The following is a 22,976-nucleotide window of genomic DNA, read 5'->3' as shown; positions in this document are numbered from 1 at the left end:
ATTTTTTTTTTTTTTTTTTTTTTTTTTTTTTTTTTTTTTTTTGTAGCCTATAGTTACAGTCAAAGTGTTTCTGATCACAGTAATCTGAAAAATCATGTTACATCTCAATTTAAACCAGCTTACTCGTTACAATTCGACCATTGGATTTTGGAAGGATACATATCAAGTTTTGTGGATTTTATTGTATGAATCGTGGCTAAATAATTCAACCAATTTAAATGATTTCTATTGTAGTATTTGGTTTGTGATGATGTAGTGTGACTTTTGTTATAATAAGCAGGATACAGAGAGCGCATGCATACTTGCATACTAGCAATGCTGGTTTAACATTTTTTGATTAGGTAACTGAAAACTACAGGTGGCAAAACCCAAGAGGTTAATGAAAAATGGAAAGTTTATACCCGAACCGTCTACCGACCGTTGGTTTATCACCGAACCTAGGGTTCGATTTTGCTCCGGATTTTCCTAAGCGTAGAAAAAGGAAACTTGAGTCGCAATCATTAATTAGTTTATAAAATAGTCCAATCGGTTTAGTTTCATAATCCCAGAGAAGCAGAGAAAGAGAGTTGAGAGAGCACGAGTTATACAGAGTGACGAAGATGCAATTTCATGCTTCGATTTCTCTGATTTCTTTTTCGATTTTCATCTTTGATTTCTTCTGATCAGTTGCTGAATTTGCCCTAATCTCTCGGTTCCAAGTTGTTCGACGCTTGATTTGTTGTGATGTCGTTGCTCTTCGTCAAAACCAGGTCACTAGAGACGAAGCGTGATGATGGAAGATGATTTGTTGATTCTTCGTTCGCATGGATCAGATCAAAAGATCTATGTGTGATTCTTCTCCGGCGATTTATCAAACCCCTTGGAGTCTTTACAAAAACGCCAACAGAAAGTCAGAAACAGAGGTTGATGTCCAGCCCATCAAGAAATAACAGGCCCATGAAAAATGCATCCTATGGACCAGGTTAATTCTAATCCCTTTTTTGTTTTTCAATTCAAATGAATAGATTTCAAAATTTTTACATTAAAAACTTTTCATTCAATTCTTCTTTTCACCTTTTTCTAATATTTTTAATAATGGAAATTTGTATACTAAATTTCTAGCACAATTTGAGAGAACTAACCACACTTTGAATCCGGTCATTTGACTTTGTCATTTGTTTGTTAGAGATTCTATAAGTTTAAATTGTTCTCACATTGTTTTTTAGATTTAGCATGCAAGTTTTTGTTTTTATTTTTTTTTAGGGTTTTTCAAGATTTTTAAAATTAAGAATGCTAAGTTTATAAGCTATGTGAAAACTAATCCAATTTTGATCTAGTCATTTGTATGTTAAAGATTACATAAGTTCAAATTGTTTTCACATTTTTTATAGATTTAGCATCTTTTGTTTTTTTTTTTCTTTTGAAAAATGTTGTTTTCATTTTTTATAAAGTTTTTTTTAAAATAAAAATATTAAGTTTACAAGCATTGTGAAAACTAACTGGATTTGGATTCACTCATTTTGACCTACTCATTTGTTTGTTAGACACTTGATAAGTTTAAACTGTTTTCAAATTATTTTTTGTAGATTTAATTAGTATACAAAATTTTAATTTGTATCATAAATTCTATATATGTTTGAAACAAATTTAATCGTATTAAGATTTAACCCCATTTGAAACAATAACCGACCGAGGCCAATCGGGGATAAATTTCTCAAAACCAAAGTCACAAATCGAACAAAAAGCCAAAACTTAGAAGATTATATATGTAAATTCTGCATGAAGCTTCCCTAATTGTAAACAGTACTGTGAAATTACAATATATATACTAACCCAAAAAGAAGCAAAGCCACTTTAAAGTAAAACTCAACATGAAAGTGACGTGATATCTGGAGAAATTATTTCCTTATCATCCTCGTGAAGCTGTGTTACATTTGCCATGTCATCATCCCGCCGGGGAACCATTTGACGGAGTCTGAAGCTCGAGGAGTGATTGTCTGCAAGTGGGGCAAGAGGAATGCGACAGCAACCAAGTGTCGATGCACTTGACGTGGAAGCCATGGTTACATTTGGGCAAAACCCTAACTGTCTCTCCTTCAAGGAACTCTCCTAAACAGATCAAACACTCCGTGGCTTTCATCTTTAACTCAGGGCTGTATGAATCAACGGGAATCAGCTTCAACGCCCGTTTCTTGATCCCCTTTGCTGTGTTTGCGTTTGCGTTGGTGTCAACTAGTTCTTCGTTGGGCGTGAACCTTCTTGTGCAGCGTAAGACATAGCGCAAGACCGAATTGAGGCCAAGAGAACAGATCAAGGCGCATAGAAGAGCTGCTAGTATTATCACCATGTTTGTATCCATGTTAGCTATATTCTTGTTGTTGCTGATAGAGCCTCCTAAGGTTCTAGGATTTGCATCCGTAGCTGAAATTGTCGGGGTTGCTTGCGTCTCAAGTAAAAACCTGCCCATCTGTAAAACTTGAAAAACAGAGGCAGAAATCTTTATGAACTCACCTTCAAGGTTCTTCGTCTTCTTATTGCTCCAGTTTGTGTTCGAATCGGACTACGAAAGAGATTGAGAGGAGAAATTCAAGTTTCTTCATGCTATGTCTGATAATCAAGAGAGAAGGTTCTGTTCTCTATTTTTCCCTGAGGCTTTCGATCCTATCTGAAACTCAAAGACCAAGAAGAACCTTTCTTGAGAAATCCATGGAGATATCAAAGCTCATATCCTTGATGACCTGTTTCCATATACAAGTTCTTCTTTGGGTTTTACACAAAAGGAAATATAAGTTATACTATAAGAGTAGGAAATGGGTAGGTTAGAAAGAGAGAGGGATGATGATGAGATGGTCGGTCCAAGAAATCCTTGGTTAGATTTGTTCATATATAAAGTTGATATATAATTTAAGAGAGAAAATATTGTGGCATACAATCTTGTTGGTTTTGTATAAATTAGTAATTGGGACAAACATAAAAGACAGTGCCAAAAAGACAATTAATAATGCAGAATATATTGTTGAGTAGATATTAAAATTGATGTATAACGAATTCACAATTAGTGGTCTTGAGAACTTTGGAATCAAGCCAGATGAAATCCACTACTATCATATAGAAAGAAACTAATTAGTGAGAGAAAGTAATAAAAGAAACATTCAAACGTGTTTTTTTCTTGAATAAACATATATATATGTTGGGGTATCAGATTCTCAACTAATCATGATTATTAAAACATATTGTATTTGTTCCATCGTTTAGTATATACGAATTATACTTGAAAAACTAATCTTCAATCAACATATATAGACATATAGTAGTTCTGTAGTTGTATCATGTGTTATTAAGAGTTTTCTTTTTCTTTTGTTAATTGAGGTACACTTACTAATACTATGTGTAACAAGGCGAAACAGCTACGACAACCTAAATGGTTTTGTTACATGTTAAATGTAATATATTTCTATAACAACATCTAAAAAGCTTAAAATAGTTTTCTACTATTTTCTATTCACTATGAAATTGCTTCAATCATAAGAAAATGTAACTGTTAGCTAGGTGGATCATGGATGTAAACTTTTCTTTTTGCCAGTTTTTAACTTTTAATGAACATCAAATAAATAATGAAAAGAACTGAAGAAATTAAAGCGAGTTAATCCATTAATCTAGTAGTTGAAAAATAGTTTTATGTTACCCAAAATGTGTAAAGTAATTAGATGGATTTGAATTGAATGGTCTACATAAAGGAAAAGGAAGTATCTGGGTGGGATCTTTGGTCCACATATTTGCAACATCCAATTCTACACATACGGATGTGCAAATCAAACAGACACACGAGTTCTCACGCAAGAGACACGAACACTTGTCTCTCTTAGATCCACTATCTCCATTATTGCATTATTTACATTTTAAGACGAAAATATATATATGAATGTTTAAACATGATTACTTATACTGTTATACACTATTTTTTGTAAAAATATCCACGTTTGTTTGGAATGAGATGAAATTACCACAATAAATAAGACATACTGTATCGGTTTTATAGTGTTGAAATCCCACGTTAGAATTACTTGATTATAAGTGATGTAATTAAATTAGGCGCCACTAGCCTTTGGTGGTATTAAGGCCGATTAAGTTCCTATCTATTTAGAAATTGTTGTCGGTGACTAAATATTGGTGTATAATAATATCTAGCTCTAAGTTTCGTGGCTAAATACTGGTCCACAGATGCGGTTTATGGCAGATTGAAATAGTTAGAGCTAAATGTATAAAATCTACCCCAAACTATAATCAAATCAGAGCGGCAACAATTGTGGGTACAATTAGGAAGCAAACTATGACTATTTTCTGGTTTCATTAGGCTAGAAATCAATTTGATTCGGTAAATCCTGAAACCACGTGACATAAAAGAACATATAGTACTATAGTGAGTCTAATGCGATTGTTTTCATAAAGTTGGTTAATTTTTTTTTTAATAAAATTTCTGGTATTTTATAACTTACGGTCGGATATAGTAGTGGTTTTTAGTGTTTCAGCAACAACAAAGATCGGGTTGAACATGCCCGATTAGGAACTAAAAAGAAAAGAAAGAAAGAAGGTGCATACATAGAGAGACTCAGTTAGAGAGGCCTCGAAACCAGTACTCTAGCATACCACGAAGCTTCGGAGATTTGTCCCGAGCCAAACAAGTGTTTCGGATTCGTCTATCCAAAAGGTGGTAGAGACCTTCAACCGGTGTGCGCTTTCCAGTGAACAGGCGTGCATTTCTCTCATGCCAAAGTGTGTAGATTACTGCCTGAGCTACCAGGAGCTTTAGAGTTGACAGGTTCCCTTCAGAGCAGGGGGTTTGTAGCCACAAGATAAGTCTATCCCAGGTACTGAATCCCATGAAGTGTAGTTGCATCCTTGAAATGCACCATCTCCACAGGTCGTAGCTATAAGGACAACGTAAGAAGAGGTGATCCCTTGTTTCATTGTAGATTTCACAAAGAATACAAGTGTCATCTTCCACAAGGCCCCAGTTTCTCAAACGAGACATAGTTGGCATTCTATCGAGACAGGCTAGCCACATCATGAAAGAGTATTTGGGGATAGAACCTGGGAACCAAACCTGTTTGTGCCATGGAACCTCCGGGGCTGGTGTTTTACAGACTTTCCAGGTGTCAGCGAAACTAAAACGGTCTTGGGGGTCTCCGTTAGAGTTTGCCCATAAGTAAACATCCTTTACATCCAACTTGAGTTCTTTTCCAGTGAGGTAACACATGAGGCTCTCAGCATTATCACTGCGTGCACCTCTGAAAATCCAACCATTTCGGGTGAGAGCCTTTGACACAGTAGCGTCCAGCGGCAGGCCGTATACTTGATGAGCATCTGGTCCTAGGAACGAGAATAGATCACCGAAAGGGGTCCATTTTTCATACCAGAAGGAACAGGTTTTCCCATAAAGTTGGTTAATTCATTAACTGTTCAGGTCTTGATGAGCTGTCTCCATATAACCCAATTAAGAGGCGGTTGTGTGCTCGGTCTCTGTCTTCTTTTTTGGGCAGCGGTTGGTTCTTGTCATCTGTGCCTCGTTCTTACTTTTTAATTCTTGTGACGTAGGTGTATGCTAATATGGTCTATATAGTATACTACTATACTTACATGGCCCCGATATTGACGAGAAACCGCATAGCCGGTGGTTTTTAATTTCGATTATACTCTCTTCGTTTCAAAATATAAGATGTTTTGAGTAAAAGCACGCATATTAAAAAATAATCACTTTAAAAAAGTTTAACCAATTATAAACAAGACTGCATAAAATAAATAATAAAAAAATATAAAAGTTATCTAAAAGTTATCTAAAAAGTTGAAAACATGTTATATTATGAAACAAAGAAAAACCTCTAAAACATCCTATATTATAAAACGGAGGGAATATATGACTTTTTTGATTATATAGTGGTTTTGGTCTTTTGGATGTGTAAATCAATTTTACTTTAGATGTGTTAAGTTAGATATGCATGAATAATATGACAAGAAGAATGTAACAGAATGAATCAATTGATAAACTGAGGAAGACTGTTACCGGAAACAACGGACGATCTCATGCTCCTATATCTCTTTCTTCAGTTTCATACGCCGATCGAGACTACGTCGTCATGTTTTTGATTATCTCATGTTGCATGTTCTCTTTTTTCCTTCTTTCTTCACTATTCATATCTGACCAATTGACCTATATGAGTAATTGAGTATATATGATTTATGCAAGTGTGCGCAATTTTACGAAACGAACTTCACTAGTATGACAAGATTTTTAGACTAAGATATATGATTATGACGAAATAGATAAACTCTTATTTCCTTATCTCATGACTAAATAAATGAATTGTGAAGCTCTTGCACATACAATATATGATAATTAATCCCAAAAAGAATCCTTCATATGTATATATTAATATCATCAGTATATGGTTAACCGACTATTAGACATGTGAATCAGTGATGTGGGCTAGATAATTTAAAAAGGATATGTGATCCACGTGGCACCAAAGCGGTATAGCCGTTGGAATGGTTAAGCGCCTAACGGAATTGCATGTGAGACTTTTACATAATGCATAACCTACAAACGCAATTCCTGGAAATTAAGACCGATGCGATTATGTCACCTTCTTCGACTGTACGTTTTGTCAAATATATTTGTAATTTTTTTTAAACTTAACCGCATCATAAGAGATGTGATCGAGATATGCAGTAGTGAACATCCCTATATATACAAGTGAAGTCTTCAACGAATTACTAACCTCACTCATCTCCGAATTAGCAGCCCCCATCATAATCATGAATCTTACAGAATATTCCCAGATTTTATTTGTTTCACTATGTACCTTCACCCTCTGCTTCTACGTTATAAACTCTGACGACAACGGAGGAGGCTGGGAGAGAGGCCATGCCACCTTCTACGGTGGAGCTGATGCATCCGGCACAATGGGTGCTTTAAACAAACTTTTCTATGAGCTCATAAATCATCACAAATTGATATATGACATATTTAACTGCTTAAGTGTTAACGTTTTGTAGGTGGTGCGTGTGGGTACGGTAACTTGTACAGCCAAGGCTATGGGCTACAAACCGCGGCTCTGAGCACAGCTTTGTTCAATAATGGACAGAGATGTGGGGCTTGTTTTGAGCTACAGTGTGAGGATGATCCTGAGTGGTGCATCCCTGGTTCCATCATCGTGTCAGCTACAAACTTCTGTCCACCAAACTTTGCCTTAGCCAATGATAATGGTGGTTGGTGCAATCCTCCCCTCAAGCACTTTGACTTAGCCGAGCCTGCCTTCCTCCAAATTGCTCAGTACCGAGCTGGAATCGTTCCTGTCGCATTTAGAAGGTATAAACAAACTGTAGCCAAATATGATGGAGAACAATTCAGTATACGGTTTTTTTAAGTTAAGGTTTTGGAGAAACACCTTCACTAAACTTTACAATTATATGTACCATTTATGTCCTCTTATAATGACAGGGTTCCATGTGAGAAAGGTGGAGGGATAAGGTTCACAATAAACGGGAATGCGTATTTCGACCTCGTGCTGATTACAAACGTGGGTGGTGCTGGAGATATAAGGGCCGTCTCTTTGAAGGGATCAAAGACTAATCAGTGGCAATCCCTGTCAAGAAACTGGGGACAGAATTGGCAAAGCAACACTTACCTTAGAGGTCAGAGCCTCTCTTTTCAAGTCATTGCTAGTGATGGTCGGGCTGTTGTGAGCTACGATGTTGTGCCTCGTGATTGGCAGTTCGGTCAAACCTTTGAAGGTGGACAATTCTAATTTTATGTATCAACTATCAAGCGAAACAAGGGCATATGTATCAACTTTTGAAGGTGGACAATTCTAAATTTAAGACAAGACTCTGCTTCTCATGGATCATATCTACTCTTCTATTTATTCTCATAAGAAAGACAAAGACAATGGAACAAGGGCACTTTGTATTCGTTTAGCAAACATATTTAATAATCGATGTGTTGATAATCCTTTGACGTACAAAGCCTTCAAATTAATTAAGAGCGCTCAGAGGCCAAAATACATAATTTCTTCATCATTTCGATTCTAAAGAACAAAAAGTTCAAATTCAAACATATTACTTTCAATAGTAACACGAGTATTGTATTTGATATTAACAAGATAAATTTCTAAAAATAAAGAATAGTTGTATCTAAAAAAAAAAATTGTCATACTCATACGTGATTTTGAAGTCAAACCGTGTGACGTCAAACGGTCAAAGATAATAGTTTGGTTAAGTCTTGACGTCGTTGATTCTCTTGCTGGGTCCAGACGGCGGAACCGACCCTTTTGGAAGAGCGTTCAACACCAACGACCCGTATTTCCCCGTGACATACGAAGAAAATTCCGCCGTGAAGTGATGATCCTCGCCGTCGCACCCTACCACCGTCGCCGTCTTGGAGACAACAGGGATCTCTCCGGAGAAGATGACGCCATCGATAACCGACGGAATACCTACTGGAAATTTCCTAGCTGTTGAGTATGAAGCAAGAGAGACGGAAATGAAGAAGATTATAATCAAAGCTCTGATTCTAGCCATTTTCTTGTTTGTTTACGAGCGAACACTCTGTTTTTTTTTTATATATAATCTTCTTCTGTCACTGTGTTATTTGGTGAAGATCCATGAATGTACTTGTTTAGTATATATATAATGTGTAAAGAGATAGAGAGGGTCACTGGTCGGTCAATGGCAGTTGCAGTCTTGCAAGAGATAACGCGGCAAGTCTTTTGGACTTCAGAGAGTTGAATGACTAGGTCATTAGTTTCCGGTCCAGTTGAAATATCATCACTTAAGACTTAAGTCTCCTAAAATTTGTAATATATATCACTTATATAATTTCTGAGTTCAAAATTAGGTGTTACTAAAACGATTTGGAGATATGATAACACATTTTCTGAGTTTGATTAGTAGCAGTAGAGTTACTAGTTTAACTTAGTACTAGTAGTAAAGAAAAGTCGTATGTGTTTAATTAATTCTAATTCATCAATCGGATGGGCCTTTATTGGGCTATTTTTGAAAAAAAAAATAAACCTTCAGAAGTGATCACGCTGTTTTGAGCCCATCACGATACTTCTGAATCAGTCAGAGGCTTTGTCTTCTTCGTCTCTTACTTCTCCGATTTGCCTCTCATCGGTCTTCGGAGACGTTGACCTTCGAGCTCGTAACAGCGAGAGGGATCCAAATGGCGGGCAGATTTCGATTAGAGGCGGTTGTTTCGTCTATAGTGACGGTGCACCCGCACGAGATTCCGGCGTTGCTCCACTCCTCTTCCTGCTTCTTCTTCGTACCGATCTTCCCTCTGTCTCCAATTTCGTTCGTTTCAAGTTTCAACCATTGATTTCGAGTGTTACTTAACTATGTCATTGGTTCTTCTTATTACTCCTCGATGAGAATTTCAGATTTTGAGCGCGTATTTCGTTGTTCTGCCACTCCGCGATGAAGGAGCAATATCGCTGGGATTATCAAAGCTCCCTGGCCTGTTCGTAGGATCTCTCTTTCTCACTCTGATAGCTGCGCCTCTCTCCACCTTGATCTTCTCTTTGCCCAATTTGTCCAAATCCAAGGTACTCTTTAACCCAATTGAGATAGTTTCTTTCTATTTCTTTTATGTTCTTTACACATACATGCTTCTCGAAAATTGCAGGCTTTGGTTATAATACATAGATTCTTTAGTCTATCGCTTGTTCTATGTTTTCTTCTTTGGCGGGCTTCTCCTACAGAGTCTAATTCAAAGGTAAGATAGGAGGAGACTTTTATTATTATTATTCATAAGCTCATGTCTCTCATTGGTTTAACACATACTACTGCTTCAAAGGATGCAGTCGTTTCGTCATCCAGTCTAACAAAAGATCCAAAATTTGGTATCGATGGAGCTATTCCTGCTACTGGATGGGACAACCATGGCTGGTTTTACATTTCTGTTCGAGTTGGATTTTTCCTTTGGGTATGACTAACTCACTCTTTAACATCCAAGTCCTTTGAATGTAGCTGTATAGATTACATTTTATTTGATTCCTAGGTTGCGTTGCTCAATCTCGTGGCTATATCTTCAACATGGGCTAGGATTATAGACGTTATGGATAGTGAGGTAGTTTCTGCTTCCTTTTAACTATATTTTTGAAGAGTTGGGTATTGTTTCCTAGCATAACGTATTCTTAAATCCAGTCAGGTGCAAGATTGTTCGGTTTTGTTGGTGCTGGTGCTACCCTTGGACAGCTTTTTGGATCAGTGTTTGCTGCTACGACTGCTTGGATGGGTCCATGTAGGCATCACATTTTCTGATGATTGTTCTGTTTATTATATAAGTACCTAGATGATAGATATATCTTCTTATGACATGTTGATTTGAAACTCAATTTGATGTTCATTACAGATCTACTTCTATTTGCTGCTCTTTTGATGGAGTTTGCTGCACAGTCTTCAAAAGGGATCACCAATGATATTACCCAGTCCTCTGAGGAGTTGTCTCCTCTAAGGTTAGCTAAGCTACAATTTTTCTCCATATATGAAAGATGAATATGATTTTCAAACCCACCTCTTTTTTTTTGCTACATTTTCCCATCTTAAGTTTGGAATATTTGGCTATAAGTCTTAGATTTCTAGTGTGATTTTGACTCAATTATTCTCATTGTTGGTCAAGAATTTGATCTTTGGTTTCATTTATGTTAGGAGAACTGATAATGATCATCAAAGTGAGAGAATACAGGAAGCTTCTTCTCCAAAAATTGGTTCTCCAAAAGCTGCTTCTCCTAAATCGCCTATCTCCACATCCAGACCCCAGCTTTGGGCCATCTTAGACGGAATGAGACTTATACTAGCATCGCCTTATCTTTTGCTCGTGTCTCTGTTCCTTTGGCTTGGTGCGGTCATCTCCTCATTCTTCTATTTCCAAGTAAGACAAATCTTTGTATTTTAAATGATTTTCAGATATAAGATTAGCTAAATCACGTGAAGGTATTATCAAAAATAGCTGACGATGCAATAGTAAGCTTGTCACGTGAACCGCCTTTTACCCTGTTATATACTATTCATTTGCCTTCCTAGTAACCAAGACTCCTCGTTCTTCAACAGCCGTTTGAACAATATTCACCAGATAAAGATTAAAAAATCCCTTTGTTTCTAGTGCGTGCAAACTATATCGCTTCTGATACAAGCTGTTCCTTCAAAATTCCTTTGTTTTCTTGGAGTGTCTAAAAGAAAGCTGAACTCTTACTGTTTTACTGATGAAATGAATTTTACTGCAGAAAGTAAATATAATTGCTGCGACAATCACATCTTCCCTTGGTCGAAGAAAACTGTTTGCCCAGATAAACAGCTTCGTTGCAGTTTTCATACTCATTGGACAACTGACTCTAACGGTATGTTATATACGAGACAAAATTCACACACTGATTCACCATACCTGGAAGTTTTCTTATCATGGTCCACATATATTTGTTCGTCTACTAAATCTTACAGGGCCGGATCTTGACTATAGCCGGTGTCACGATTGCAATATCTGCATCTCCATTTGTTGCACTTGGGAATTTGGTTGCTATTGCCATATGGCCAACTTGGGTTACAGTTGCTGTGTCTGAAACCTTGAGAAAGGTCTGTGGTTTACATCAATCTCTCTCTTTTGCCTTACTGTTTCATTAATTGCACTTGCACATTTTACAACTTGGTAGGTGACAACTTATGTTGTAACTAGACCTGGAAGGGAACTCTTGTTCACCGTTGTCTCACAAGACGAGAAATACAAAGCTAAGGTACTGCATCTATCGTTTTCTCAACTTTAGATTGAAAATCGGTTCTGCTAAAAGGAAAAGTTACACTTGGTTTTCTTTCTCATTCTTTGCTCCATGGTTTCAGGTATGCATAGACGTGATTGTTCAACGACTTGGAGATGCTGCAGCTGCGGGACTATTTGAAGTCCTTACCATTGCTCTTGGCGGTCAAACATCAACTGCTTCACTCTATGCCTTGCCAGTATGATAAAAAGCTTCCTACTTTCAGACAGTTCTTTGTGTATGAGTTCTCCATGAAACTCCTCAACAAGTCTCCATTGTTTTTTTCACAGGTGTGTTTAATATGGATAGTCACAGCGTTCTTCTTAGGCCGGCGACAAGAACAATTGGCAAAACTCCAGGTGGGTTCATCTTTATAGGAACAAAAATCTTGGAAAAAAAGTCGCATTGATGCAGAAGATGAGAGGCTTCAACTTCACATGTAGGAGTTACGGGAAAGCAACTTAACCCCAACCGAGATCATGAAGGTTCAGAAGGCGGAGTAATGGTTAAAAGCGTAAAGAACTCAGATTTTTGGATTATACTGATAAATATTGTACAAAGTTTTATTTCAGTTAGAGAAATTTATATCAAATGTATTTGTATCCCACATCTCCAAGCTTAGGAAGTGATAACTTGCAATAACGAAAGAGTCAAAGAGTCAAACCAATTCACGTATGATGATGACGTGGCGATTTAATTGCATTGCAATATTGGGCTTTAGTGAATGCTATGCAAGGAATATCAAAATGGGCTTAAACGTTGAAGCATGAAACCCTAGTGTTCCTTACGTGTGTCTATAACTTACATCCTCCGCCAACTTTGCCCTTTCTTCTCCGCATAGCTGCCTCTTGTCCACTTTTCCAGCGACAATGGTGACTTTTTTTTTTCTTTATCGTCCATGAAAACCTGAATCAATTTCTCCAAATCACGATTTTAATAAACAAATACGTGAAATACATTAATTCGTGAATTTCTGCACTTGTTATATTGTGTGACCTAAAAGTTTTCATTTCTTTTTCATGTGGGTTTTTACTTTTTAGACCAAGAGAACGAATAAGGCGGGAATCGTGGGCAAATATGGTGAGTGTCTTTATGAAACTATACCTCTGTTCTATGATAACTTGCACCCCTTGTCGGATATGGGCTACGCCCAATATGCCACTCGGCCCAACGAAACTCATTAGTTGCATTCTCGGTCTAACGAGATTGGAAGCAAGTCATTAATTCCCGCAAAAGGGCAATCTCGGGAATTTATGAAGGAAACCCTAGACTCCCCTAGGTCAACAGTCTCCTATAAAAGGATAAAGCATTTATTGGGATCATCATCCTGACCCGCGGACAATACCCACAGAGCAATACTTTGCATCGAAAACTGCTATTATCTTTCGTATAATTCGTCTTGTTTTCAGTTCGTCATTTTAAGCTTACTAGTTCGTCTGTGAACTAACAAGCTCTAATTCGACTTGTTTAAGTGACGATCTCACGTTTTCCCCGATTAATAAAGAACTTGCTCGCTCTTTCCCACTAAATCTTATTTGTTTAAACTGTGTAATCCCCCGGTACAAACAATTGGCGCCCACCGTGGGGCCAGAGTAAAGCGTTTCTTTTGACGAATCAAAACCCACGATCCTCACTTCTTCGAAATCTCAAAAGTCATGACGAACCCCAGCGAAAACTTCGACGAAGCAACGGAGCAGCCAACGGGGCAGCGATGGGGTCGAACGAGAACGCGAACTGTCCCCCTGCCGAGTTCCCTGCCGAGCTCCCTGCCAAGCTCCCTGCCGAGCTCCCTGCCGAGCTCCCTGCCAAGCCCAACCGAAGGCTCCCTGCCGAGCCCAGACGAGGGCCCACTGCCGAGCACAGTCTCTCCGCCGGCGCCTGACACGTCCTCTGAGCCTCCCGTAGCTGCGCACGCCGGAGCCGGTCCTGTCGCAGACCAGCTGGTTACCCACGCCGCTGCTCTCCTAACCGCCGCTCTCACCAACGCTCCCCAGCGCCACTCTCCCCTTACCTGTACAAAGAAACAGACTCGACGATATGATGCAGGTCATTCTCGGTCCTCTTGATGGCCAGGAAACACGAACGAACGAACGGCTCGAGGCCATCGCAGCCGCACAAGAGGCCTCGCAGAACCAAATCAGCAGGCTTCAACGAAGGAGGGGTGAGCGCCGAAACGACAGCAGTCCTGCCGGCGAGAACGAGAATTCTCCCCCAGCGTAACCTTCTGTGGAGGACCGATACGACGGCCACAGACGCCGCCCGACGTCCATTATCGTAGGATCCGTTGATCGACGCAGTAGAGAGGAGCCAAATGAGGAGCTGCAAGACGGCCATGACCAAAGAAGCGGTAGCCCGCCGACTCCAACACTGCCGATCCAACAGCCCGAAGCCGATCTCAAGGATGAAACCATACGACGCCTAGAGGCGATGGTCCACGAACTCTCTTCCAGAGTCCATCGAGCCACGAGCTCTGCTCCCAACCTCGATCGAGTGCTCGAAGAAGTCCAGCGCTCACCGTTCACGGCACGAATCTCCCGCATTCAAGTCCGCTACGTAAACAACTTCAAGTTCACCCCGTACAACGGATTAGACGATCCAAAACCATTTTGGACGTCAATGAGTTTTGCAATCAGCCGAGCTCACTTCAGTGACGAAGAGTACGAAGTTGGCTGCTGCCAGCTATTCGTTGAGAATTTAGCCCATGAGGCTCTAGGGTGGTTCTCCCGGCTCCCGCCGAACTCGATAGGGAGCTATCACGAACTTACCACCGCCTTTCTCCAACATCACTCTACATTCATGATTCGGGGCGCGTCGAACGCCGATCTCTGGAACATGTTCCAGCGAAACGACGAATCTCTCCGAGACTTCATGGAGAGGTTTAAAAGAATCATCTCGAAGCTCTCGATTACCGACGACACAGCAATATCGGCTCTCCGAAATGCTCTCGCTCACGGCTCCCGATTTAGGGAAGACATCATAATACACGAGCCCCTGACTCTGGATGACGCACTACACCGTGCTAACAGATACATAGAGTTAGACGAAGAGAAGGCATCAAGGACAAACCGTCCAGAACCCCCGGCACCCAAATCGTCCAAAGGAAAAGAGAAGGCACAAGACGAGCATCACGAGCCTCGTCAACACTTTGACAAAGAATACGCCGATAAGTTGGATAAAGGAAAGAAAGTCCAAACGTTTGCAGTTAGTAATCAAGATCCCAAGGCATCTTTATCGAGGCCCTGGAATAACAAGTGGGTCCGAGACCCATCAGGAAAGGGTGGCAACAAATATTGTGAATACCACAAGCGAGCAGGACACTCAACAGAAGAGTGTCGCACCCTCCAACAAATATTGCTCGACAAATTTAAAGAAGGCCAAATTGACGTCGATCTCGAGCGACGACAAATAGCCGCTCACAGAGATAACCATTTCTTCAATCCTGAGAACGAAAACCCAAGCAAACAATATAACACCGCCCCCGCGCCACAACCAAGACCCGAAACTCTACCTCCGCCCCCACCAACCCATAAAAGGAATCCCGAGCAAACTGATGATGCCAACGCTCCGGCTCCACGCCGAAGAATAAACATGATCATGGGTGGTCTGGCGACTTGCCGCGACTCGGTCCGTTCTATCAAAGCTTATCGACGGAGACTAGAGGCCAAGCGAGGATGATTAGCTCAAAGCACGCCACCTACTACGAACTCCGATCCAATCGTGTTCACAGAAGCCGACGCATCAGGTCTAACTGGACCCCATAACGACCCACAGGTGGTCGAGATGGAGATCGGCGAAAGCATGGTTACCAAAATCTTGATCGACACAGGTAGTTCGGTAAACGTCATTTTCAAAGACGTGCTCATTCAAATGGAAATCGACTTGCGGACCACCGAGCACGATGTTCAACCTCTCACCAGATTCAACGGTGACACGGTGATGACGGAAGGTATGATCATGCTGCCAGTCTATGTGGGCGGGACGATGCATTGCATCAACTTTGCTATCGTCGACAAGCCGATCGTATACAACGTCATCCTCGGCACTCCTTGGCTGCATAAGATGAAGGCCGTGGCGTCAACTTACCACCAGTGCGTAAAGTTCCCAACTTCTAGAGGAATATTTACACTACAAGGGGACCCGCTGGTAGCACGAACCTGCTTCATCATTGAGCGTCAACAACGCCACGCTCGGACGTTCACCGTTTCGGACTCGGCCGAGCGCCCAGACAGTCGTGTTCGCCCTAACTCTGAATCAATCGTCCAAGTAAACATTGACTCTTCCGACGCAACTCGATGCGTGGGAATCGGGGCCGACCTACCACAACCAATCAAGGACGAGCTCGTAAAGTTCCTGTGCCAGAACGCAGCCACCTTTGCATGGAGCATGAACAGTATGACCGGCATCGACCCAAACATAACCTGCCACGAGCTCAATGTGGACTCGACGTTCAAACCGATCAAACAAAGGCATCGAAAGCTCGGGCTAGAGCGTACCGCCACCGTTAACGAGGAGGTCAAGAAATTACTCGAGGCTGGATCCATCTGTGAGGTTAAGTATCCCGACTGGCTGAGCAATCCTGTAGTGGTGAAGAAAAAGAACGGTAAGTGGCGGGTGTGTGTCGATTTTACCGATCTCAACAAGGCATGTCCAAAGGATAGCTTCCCCCTGCCGCGCATCGACCAACTAGTCGAAGCGACTGCGGGGAACGAGCTTTTGTCGTTCATGGACGCATACTCAGGATACAACCAAATTATGATGCACAAGAACGATCAGGAGAAAACGGCCTTCATCACCGATCAGGGAACTTACTGTTACAAGGTTATGCCATTCGGCCTCAAGAACGCTGGTGCAACCAATCAGCGCCTCGTCAACCGCATGTTTGCCGAGCAGCTCGGACGAACCATGGAAGTTTACATCGATGATATGCTGGTCAAGTCAATCCAGGCCGTTGATCACGTCTTGCATCTCGCTCAGTGTTTTGAAGTGCTAAACCGATACAATATGAAGCTGAACCCAGCCAAGTGTTCGTTCGCCGTGACTTCTGGAGAATTCTTAGGATACCTCGTCACGAAGAGAGGTATCGAAGCTAACCCGAAACAAATTTCGGCGCTCACCAACCTCCCATCTCCACGCAACACCCGAGAAGTTCAGCGCCTCACCGGGCGGATCGCTGCTCTGAACAGATTTATTTCGCGCTCTACCGATAAGTGTCTACCTTTCTACCAGTTGCTTCGTAGCAACAAAAAGTTCGAATGGGATGATAAGTGCGAGTCCGCTTTCCAAGAACTCAAGCACTACCTAGCTACTCCCCATGTCCTAGCAAAGCCCGATCAGGGCGAAACTCTATATCTGTACATCGCTGTCTCCGGTTCGGCGGTCAGCGGCGTACTAATCAAGGAGGACAGAGGAGAACAACACCCAATCTTCTATGTGAGTAAAAGCTTAGACGGAGCCGAGCTCTGATATCCCACGTTGGAAAAACTCGCTTACGCTGTAGTTATTTCGGCCAGGAAGCTTCGGCCGTATTTTCAATCCCACACTGTTAAAGTCTTAACCAACCAACCCCTGCGAACCATTCTCCACAGCCCTAGTCAATCGGGCCGCCTGGCGAAGTGGGCAGTGGAACTCAGCGAGTACGACATCGAATATAAAAACCGCACTTGTGCAAAATCTCAGGTGCTCGCTGATTTCTTGATCGAACTCCCCCCGAGCTAGAGTTTGGCTGTCCGCAAGAGGAGAAGTGGACACTGCACGTTGACGGCGCCTCCTCTCGACACGGCTCCGGGATCGACATTCACCTCGTTTCACCAACGGGTGAAGTACTCGAGCAATCATTCCGGCTCGCCTTTCCGGCCTCGAACAACGATATGTCCAACAATTTTAGAGTTGTCTAAGATATGTCCAACAATTTTGAGACATTCGAGCTGAACAAAATTCCCCGAAGTGACAACGCACCGGCCGACGCTCTGGCCGTCCTCGCATCCACCTCCGATCCCGACTTACGCTGAGTAATCCCTGTCGAGAGCATCGATCGACCAAGCATCAATCTCCTCGCGCACGCCGAGCTCAATATCCAAGATAAGAAAAAGAAAAAACAGCTTATCGAACACGAGAATTTCAGCGATCAAGTCTCGAAAAAGCAAAGAACAGAGGAAAACGACCCCATACTCACACTATTCGTCATTGAATCACCGGCAAATGTGCCACCTGTGGAGTGCTCGGCCGAGCAAGGATCCGCGACCACCAAAGAAGGACGAACTTCGTCGTCTCAGGAACAATCGTCACCATCTCGCGAACGAGTTTTATCGTCACCATCTCAAGAACAAGCGTCATCATCGCACGCCCAACCCGATCCCGAACTTCACGAGCGACCACACGATTGGCGCCTTCGAACTCGCTGCGCGCATTACACACTTCTCGATGGCAACGTCTTCCGTTGGACAGCATCTGGTACACTTTTGACTTGCGTCGGTCCCGAAGAAATCAACGATGTAATGAGACGGTAATCACTCAGGAGGTCGCGCGCTCGCACAACGCATACGCAATAATGGTCATTATTGGCCAACCATGAACGACGACTGCGATAAGTTCGTCGCTAGATGCGAGAAATGCCAGCGCCACACTCTGATCATCCACGCGCCAACCGAACTGTTGAGAACGACCTCTCCACCATATCCTTTTATGCGATGGGCAATGGATATCGTTGGACCTCTCCCTGCGTCCCGTCAAAAGAAATACATTCTCATTATGACAGATTATTTCACCAAATAGGTTGAAACCGAAGCCTACGCAAAAATTGGAACAAACGAAGTCCAAAAATTTGTGTGGAAGAACATCATATGCAGGCACGGAATTCTGTATGAGATCGTCACCGACAACGGCGCGCAATTCACTTCGCTCCAATTCGAAGGTTTTTGCGCGAAGTGGAGAATCCGTTTAAGCAAGTCGACCCCCCGATATCCACAAGGTAACGGAAAAGCCGAGGCGACCAATAAGACCATCATTGACGGACTAAAGAAACGACTCGAACATAAGAAAGGTCTCTGGGCCGACGAGCTCGATAGCGTTCTATGGTCACACCGAACTTCCCCGCGCCGATCAACAGGAAGAACAGCGTTCTCCCTTGCGCATGGAATGGAAGCCTTTGCACCAGAGGAAATCGGCGTACCTACCTTACGACGCTCAATGCTCGTGCACGATCCTACTCTCAATGCTAAGATGATGCTCGATACCCTCGACACTCTCGAAGAAGAACGCGACAAGGCACTTCTTCGAATTCAGAACTATCAACAGCAAGCCGCTAAATATTACAACAAGAAGGTGAAGCCACGCCACTTCGACGAAGGCGACCTCGTCCTCCGAAAAGTCTTCGAGAACACGGCCGAGCTCAACGCAGGAAAAATGGGCGCTCATTGGGAAGGCCCTTACCTGATTTCCAAGGTCGTCACTCCCGGCGTCTACCAGCTGCTCGCCATGGACGGCACACCAATTCCTCGCTCATGGAATTCCGGCAACCTTAAACGTTATTACCATTAGAACTTGCCTACCAAAAAAAAAAAAAAAAAAAAAGAACGCTCGTACTACCGAGCTCTCCCTTTGTAATATGAACTACGAATGGCTTGATCCCTTTTCTAAGGGTACGTAGGCAGCCCGTCACACGGCATAGCTATACCAAAAAATTAAAAACAAAAGTTTCAACCTATCAAAAAACACGAGCTCTCTCGAAGGAGTCCGTCTCTGCGAGATGTCCAGCTCTTACATCGACCCTCTGGCCAAGGGAACGATTTAAAACGCGTTCCTCATGGATGCAACGGTGAAATAATCTGCATAAATAAGCCGACCCAGATCGCATTCAGCTAGCAGGCGGTTAAGTTTGTATAAGCCAAGTTCTTACTTGCACTCTCTTGCCGACCTCGTGGCACACAGAGGGTAAGCCGGACACCAGAGCCGCACCTAAAAGGTACGACGAGCTCATCTCAACTACCACCCTCAACATTTGGTATTCGAAACACGTAATAGGATAAGCCAGGAGACGTCTTGCACCGTAAAATACAACTCGATACCAAAGATAGGAAAAACACAAAAACATTCTTATTCCATAAACATTCTTATTCCGGAAAAACACAAAGACAAGGCAACGAAAGCCAAATACGAAAGGCCACATTCGGCACACAAAAACTAACAAAACAAACAAGTCTCAAAGTGCAAACTTAGTCTTCAAATCCCAGATCGGCATCGGAGGGTTTATCAAACTCGAGCTCGCCGATCTTCACATGCCAGACTTGGCACTCCCTCCGCAGACTTTCCAGCGTGTCCATCGGAACATTCGCACCCCTAGCAACCATCTCCTCGAGATACGAGTGAATCCCCTCAGCACGGTTGCTTTCAACGAAGAAATGGTCTCTGCACTCTAACTGGATAATGTAACGACGCAATATGTCGACCCGAGTCCGGCATGCATCAAGCTCGGGCCGACCTTCAAAGGGCCTGCTCCCAATAGGATCGAGATCGTCCGGTTCAAGGACTGGAATCTCCACCTCAGCCATTGACGCTTCACGGCGAGAACGCTCCTCTAATAAACGATCCCACCTCCATTTCGGGACCAAAAATTCCTCGTCGATCATAGTTTTGAGATATCCGATAACTCCGTCAACACGATGAAACGAGAAATGACGCTCGAACTTTCGACGCGTAGCGAGAATGAAAGCTCTCAACCTCTGGATCCGAGCGCAATAAAACTCCATCTCGGAACGAACTATGTCGTCGGACCTCACAGAGAGCCGCTCTCGCGCCCTCCTCAGCCACGCCGACCTCGTTGTCACAGGCATATTACCGATCTCAACTACCCTTCAAAAGGAGAGATTTATCTTTAAAGGCCAATTTGAGAAATGAGCAACTTGAAGGCCAATTTATAGAACAAATAGTGCAAATTTCGAGGCGAAGCAATCAATACCGCCATTCTCGAAAAACACATCCATAGAATAATGAACACATATCATAAAACTAGAAGACAACACATAAAGCAAGTCCAATCATAATGCAAAGGTTCAAAAGGAAAATACATCGCCTAAACGGCCCAACATCCGTTACAAAACGGGAATAGGTTCTAATAGAACAACAAGATAAAAGCGAGTCACTGCTCGGCAGCAATCTGAGCGTCCGATCCCGCAGGTGCCCCTGCCATGACGACCTCCTCTCCTACGATCGCGGGAACCTCCGCCACCTGAAGGTTTGTAGAAACGATCGCAGTCTCTGGGAGAGCCTCAAGGTCGCTGTCCAGAACGTCGGCGATATCAAAACCAAGAACCTTGTCCTCCCACATTTTCGCATCAGCCTCCAAGCCGAGCAAAGTCTTCGACGGAATGACCGTACCACTCTTCACCAACTCCTGAAGACAATCATAAGTGCCGCTCACCTGGCTCAAAGTCAGAAGAGACTCCTGCGCCGCTCTGTTGTCAATAATATGCTTCCTCAACCTCTCAATACGAGACCTGTAGCCAGCAACCTCGACATCGATGTCATGCCGCTCCGCTTGCAGCTGCTGCAACTGCGCCTTCTGGAATGCATGATCAACCTCGAACTGCTCGAGACGAGAGCGGGAAGCGTCAAGAGAAGCCTTGAGATCGGCCACTTGCTTCCTGAAACTGGCAGTTTGCTTCGTAAGGACAGCAGAAACCCCTCGCTCTTTATCAAGATCCTGACGAAGCTCCTCAGCCGATCTCCTCGACGGTTCAGAGGTAAGAGAGTCAGCAAGTTCCTTCTCCAGCTTGGCAATGCAACGCTCGTACGAGACGACCATACGATTCACGCCACCACCATCCTGAAACGCAAGAAATAAAGAATCAAGATAATAATTAGGAAAATTCAATCAAGAACATAAAGAGAAATGCCAACCTGGAAGTGTTTCCGAGCCCACGACCGATACAGCTCGGGATCATAGAGAGAACCCACAGAGGAGAGCGGGTCGAAGGAGCCGCGAACCTTGCTAGCAAGCTCACCACAAGCAGCAGCGTTGTTGATGAACAACTCATTCTTCGTCTTGTAAGAAAAGGAGAACGAATCATCAATCTCAGTGGTGTCGCGCGGTATGCCATCCCTCCTAGATCTCTTGGACGACTCAGGCTCGGGAACAACCACCTCACCATGAGAAGCTCTCTTCCTCGATGGAGTAGGACGTCCAGAATCAGCGACAACGATCGCTAGGGCATCAGAAGCCTTGCCACGTGACTTCTGTGCACGCGAAACGACAGCAGGAACCTTGGCAGCTCTTTTATCAGTACGGGTAGCGGCCACCTCCGCCGATCTCAAATCTCCTGCAACTCGCAGATCAGCACCTCCGTCGGCTGACGGGTCAACGACTTCAGTATCGGCAGTACGCAAAGAAGACCCGGCATCAACAGCCTTCTTGAACTGATCAGCGTAGCGAGGAAGACGAGTGTTAACTTTTCCCATCCCTAAGCGCGGCAGACCTAAAAAGGAAAACAAAAGTGTGACGACCCAATAACCACTAAGGAGAGCAACAATCGATACAACAGAATAAGCAGGAAACTCACGAGATCTCTGAGTAATCGAAGGCCAATGGAGCGTCCCTAGCGTTCGCATATGTCTGAGATTATCGAAAAAACCTGGAGGATGAGCGCGCAAACGGACGACAGGCTCTGCAAACACCAACAAAAACAAGGAAAGGGTCAGAAACCAGTCAAGTGGCAATCAAACAAGTATGAGTGAGAAACTATGAAGCTACCGGGAAACATATTCCACTCAGTAGCACAAAACACATCGAGATCGTCAAATGAAATCTCGTCCTGCTTGACAAAAAAAAAATAATGTTGCCAACGACGAATCTTTTTCTCAGCCCCGATGATTATCTGATGACCCGATTTAGCACTGGTGTAGAAGTATCCCGGACTACCTCTAACTTTTGTGAATTTGGTGGCTTCCTCCAGAAAATGCACATCAACCTCTATACCACAGTTGGTACCAAGTATCGCCAAACCGACCGCATTACGGATACCTCCCACAGAATGCTGAGAAATGGCAATCCTACGCCTCGCACAATAGCGTATCAAAAACTCTGGCAAAGGGAACCAAAGACCGCATTCAGTAAAGTAATGCTCAAAAAGCGCAATAAAACCTGTCGGAGGCGTCCAAGGACGTTCGTGAGACTCAGGAACCCGGAAAACCAGTCCC

The 22,976-nt window shown here is 42.8% G+C and overlaps 7 protein-coding genes across 9 annotated transcripts; 4 read left to right on the top strand and 3 right to left on the bottom strand.

Moving 5' to 3' along the window:
• Positions 1-1,612: 1,612 nt before the first annotated feature.
• LOC104708587 (RING-H2 finger protein ATL73) lies at positions 1,613-2,585 on the bottom strand. The gene is given in 2 exon segments (XM_010425183.3): positions 1,613-1,935; positions 1,937-2,585. Coding segments are annotated over 2 exon segments (600 nt in total). The 5' UTR covers positions 2,447-2,585; the 3' UTR covers positions 1,613-1,845.
• Positions 2,586-4,588: 2,003 nt separating this feature from the next.
• On the bottom strand, positions 4,589-5,464 carry LOC104709930 (uncharacterized). Its single transcript, XM_010426468.2, has 2 exons — positions 5,437-5,464; positions 4,589-5,349 (listed from the first exon to the last, which is right to left on the bottom strand). Exons 1-2 carry the CDS (start codon positions 5,462-5,464, stop codon positions 4,589-4,591), a joined length of 789 nt encoding a protein of 262 aa, XP_010424770.2.
• Positions 5,465-6,686: 1,222 nt separating this feature from the next.
• Positions 6,687-7,987, top strand: LOC104708585 (expansin-A2-like). The gene is made up of 3 exons (XM_010425181.3): positions 6,687-6,943; positions 7,033-7,345; positions 7,478-7,987. The coding sequence occupies exons 1-3, from the start codon at positions 6,793-6,795 to the stop codon at positions 7,782-7,784; spliced, it is 771 nt and encodes a 256-aa protein (XP_010423483.1). The 5' UTR covers positions 6,687-6,792; the 3' UTR covers positions 7,785-7,987.
• Positions 7,988-8,113: 126 nt separating this feature from the next.
• Positions 8,114-8,614, bottom strand: LOC104708586 (uncharacterized). Its single transcript, XM_019228959.2, has one exon. The coding sequence runs from the start codon at positions 8,554-8,556 to the stop codon at positions 8,251-8,253; it is 306 nt and encodes a 101-aa protein (XP_019084504.1). The 5' UTR covers positions 8,557-8,614; the 3' UTR covers positions 8,114-8,250.
• Positions 8,615-9,121: 507 nt separating this feature from the next.
• LOC104708584 (uncharacterized) lies at positions 9,122-12,378 on the top strand. Of its 3 annotated transcripts, none has more exons than XM_010425180.3 (14): positions 9,123-9,301; positions 9,417-9,581; positions 9,662-9,751; positions 9,833-9,961; positions 10,037-10,105; positions 10,183-10,279; positions 10,391-10,493; positions 10,687-10,909; positions 11,262-11,375; positions 11,476-11,607; positions 11,685-11,765; positions 11,869-11,985; positions 12,077-12,145; positions 12,230-12,378. In XM_010425180.3, the coding sequence occupies exons 1-14, from the start codon at positions 9,200-9,202 to the stop codon at positions 12,287-12,289; spliced, it is 1,551 nt and encodes a 516-aa protein (XP_010423482.1). In that variant the 5' UTR covers positions 9,123-9,199; the 3' UTR covers positions 12,290-12,378. The 3 variants fall into 3 exon arrangements, with proteins under 3 accessions (XP_087318758.1, XP_010423482.1, XP_087318759.1); XM_087462633.1 differs by having other exon boundaries at positions 9,147-9,301; positions 10,187-10,279; XM_087462632.1 differs by lacking the exon at positions 10,037-10,105 and having other exon boundaries at positions 9,122-9,301.
• Positions 12,379-14,213: 1,835 nt separating this feature from the next.
• On the top strand, positions 14,214-15,461 carry LOC147940547 (uncharacterized). The gene is made up of 2 exons (XM_087461344.1): positions 14,214-14,464; positions 14,537-15,461. The coding sequence occupies exons 1-2, from the start codon at positions 14,214-14,216 to the stop codon at positions 15,459-15,461; spliced, it is 1,176 nt and encodes a 391-aa protein (XP_087317470.1).
• Positions 15,462-18,353: 2,892 nt separating this feature from the next.
• LOC147940546 (uncharacterized) lies at positions 18,354-19,322 on the top strand. Its single transcript, XM_087461343.1, has 2 exons — positions 18,354-18,488; positions 18,558-19,322. Exons 1-2 carry the CDS (start codon positions 18,354-18,356, stop codon positions 19,320-19,322), a joined length of 900 nt encoding a protein of 299 aa, XP_087317469.1.
• The last annotated feature ends 3,654 nt before the right edge of the window (positions 19,323-22,976 follow it).

Source organism: Camelina sativa, chromosome 8 (assembly GCF_030686135.1).
Source record: "Camelina sativa cultivar CO46 ecotype springtype chromosome 8, ASM3068613v1".
In the NCBI taxonomy this organism is placed as follows: domain Eukaryota; kingdom Viridiplantae; phylum Streptophyta; class Magnoliopsida; order Brassicales; family Brassicaceae; genus Camelina; species Camelina sativa.
This window is presented reverse-complemented; position numbering and strand designations above follow the sequence as displayed.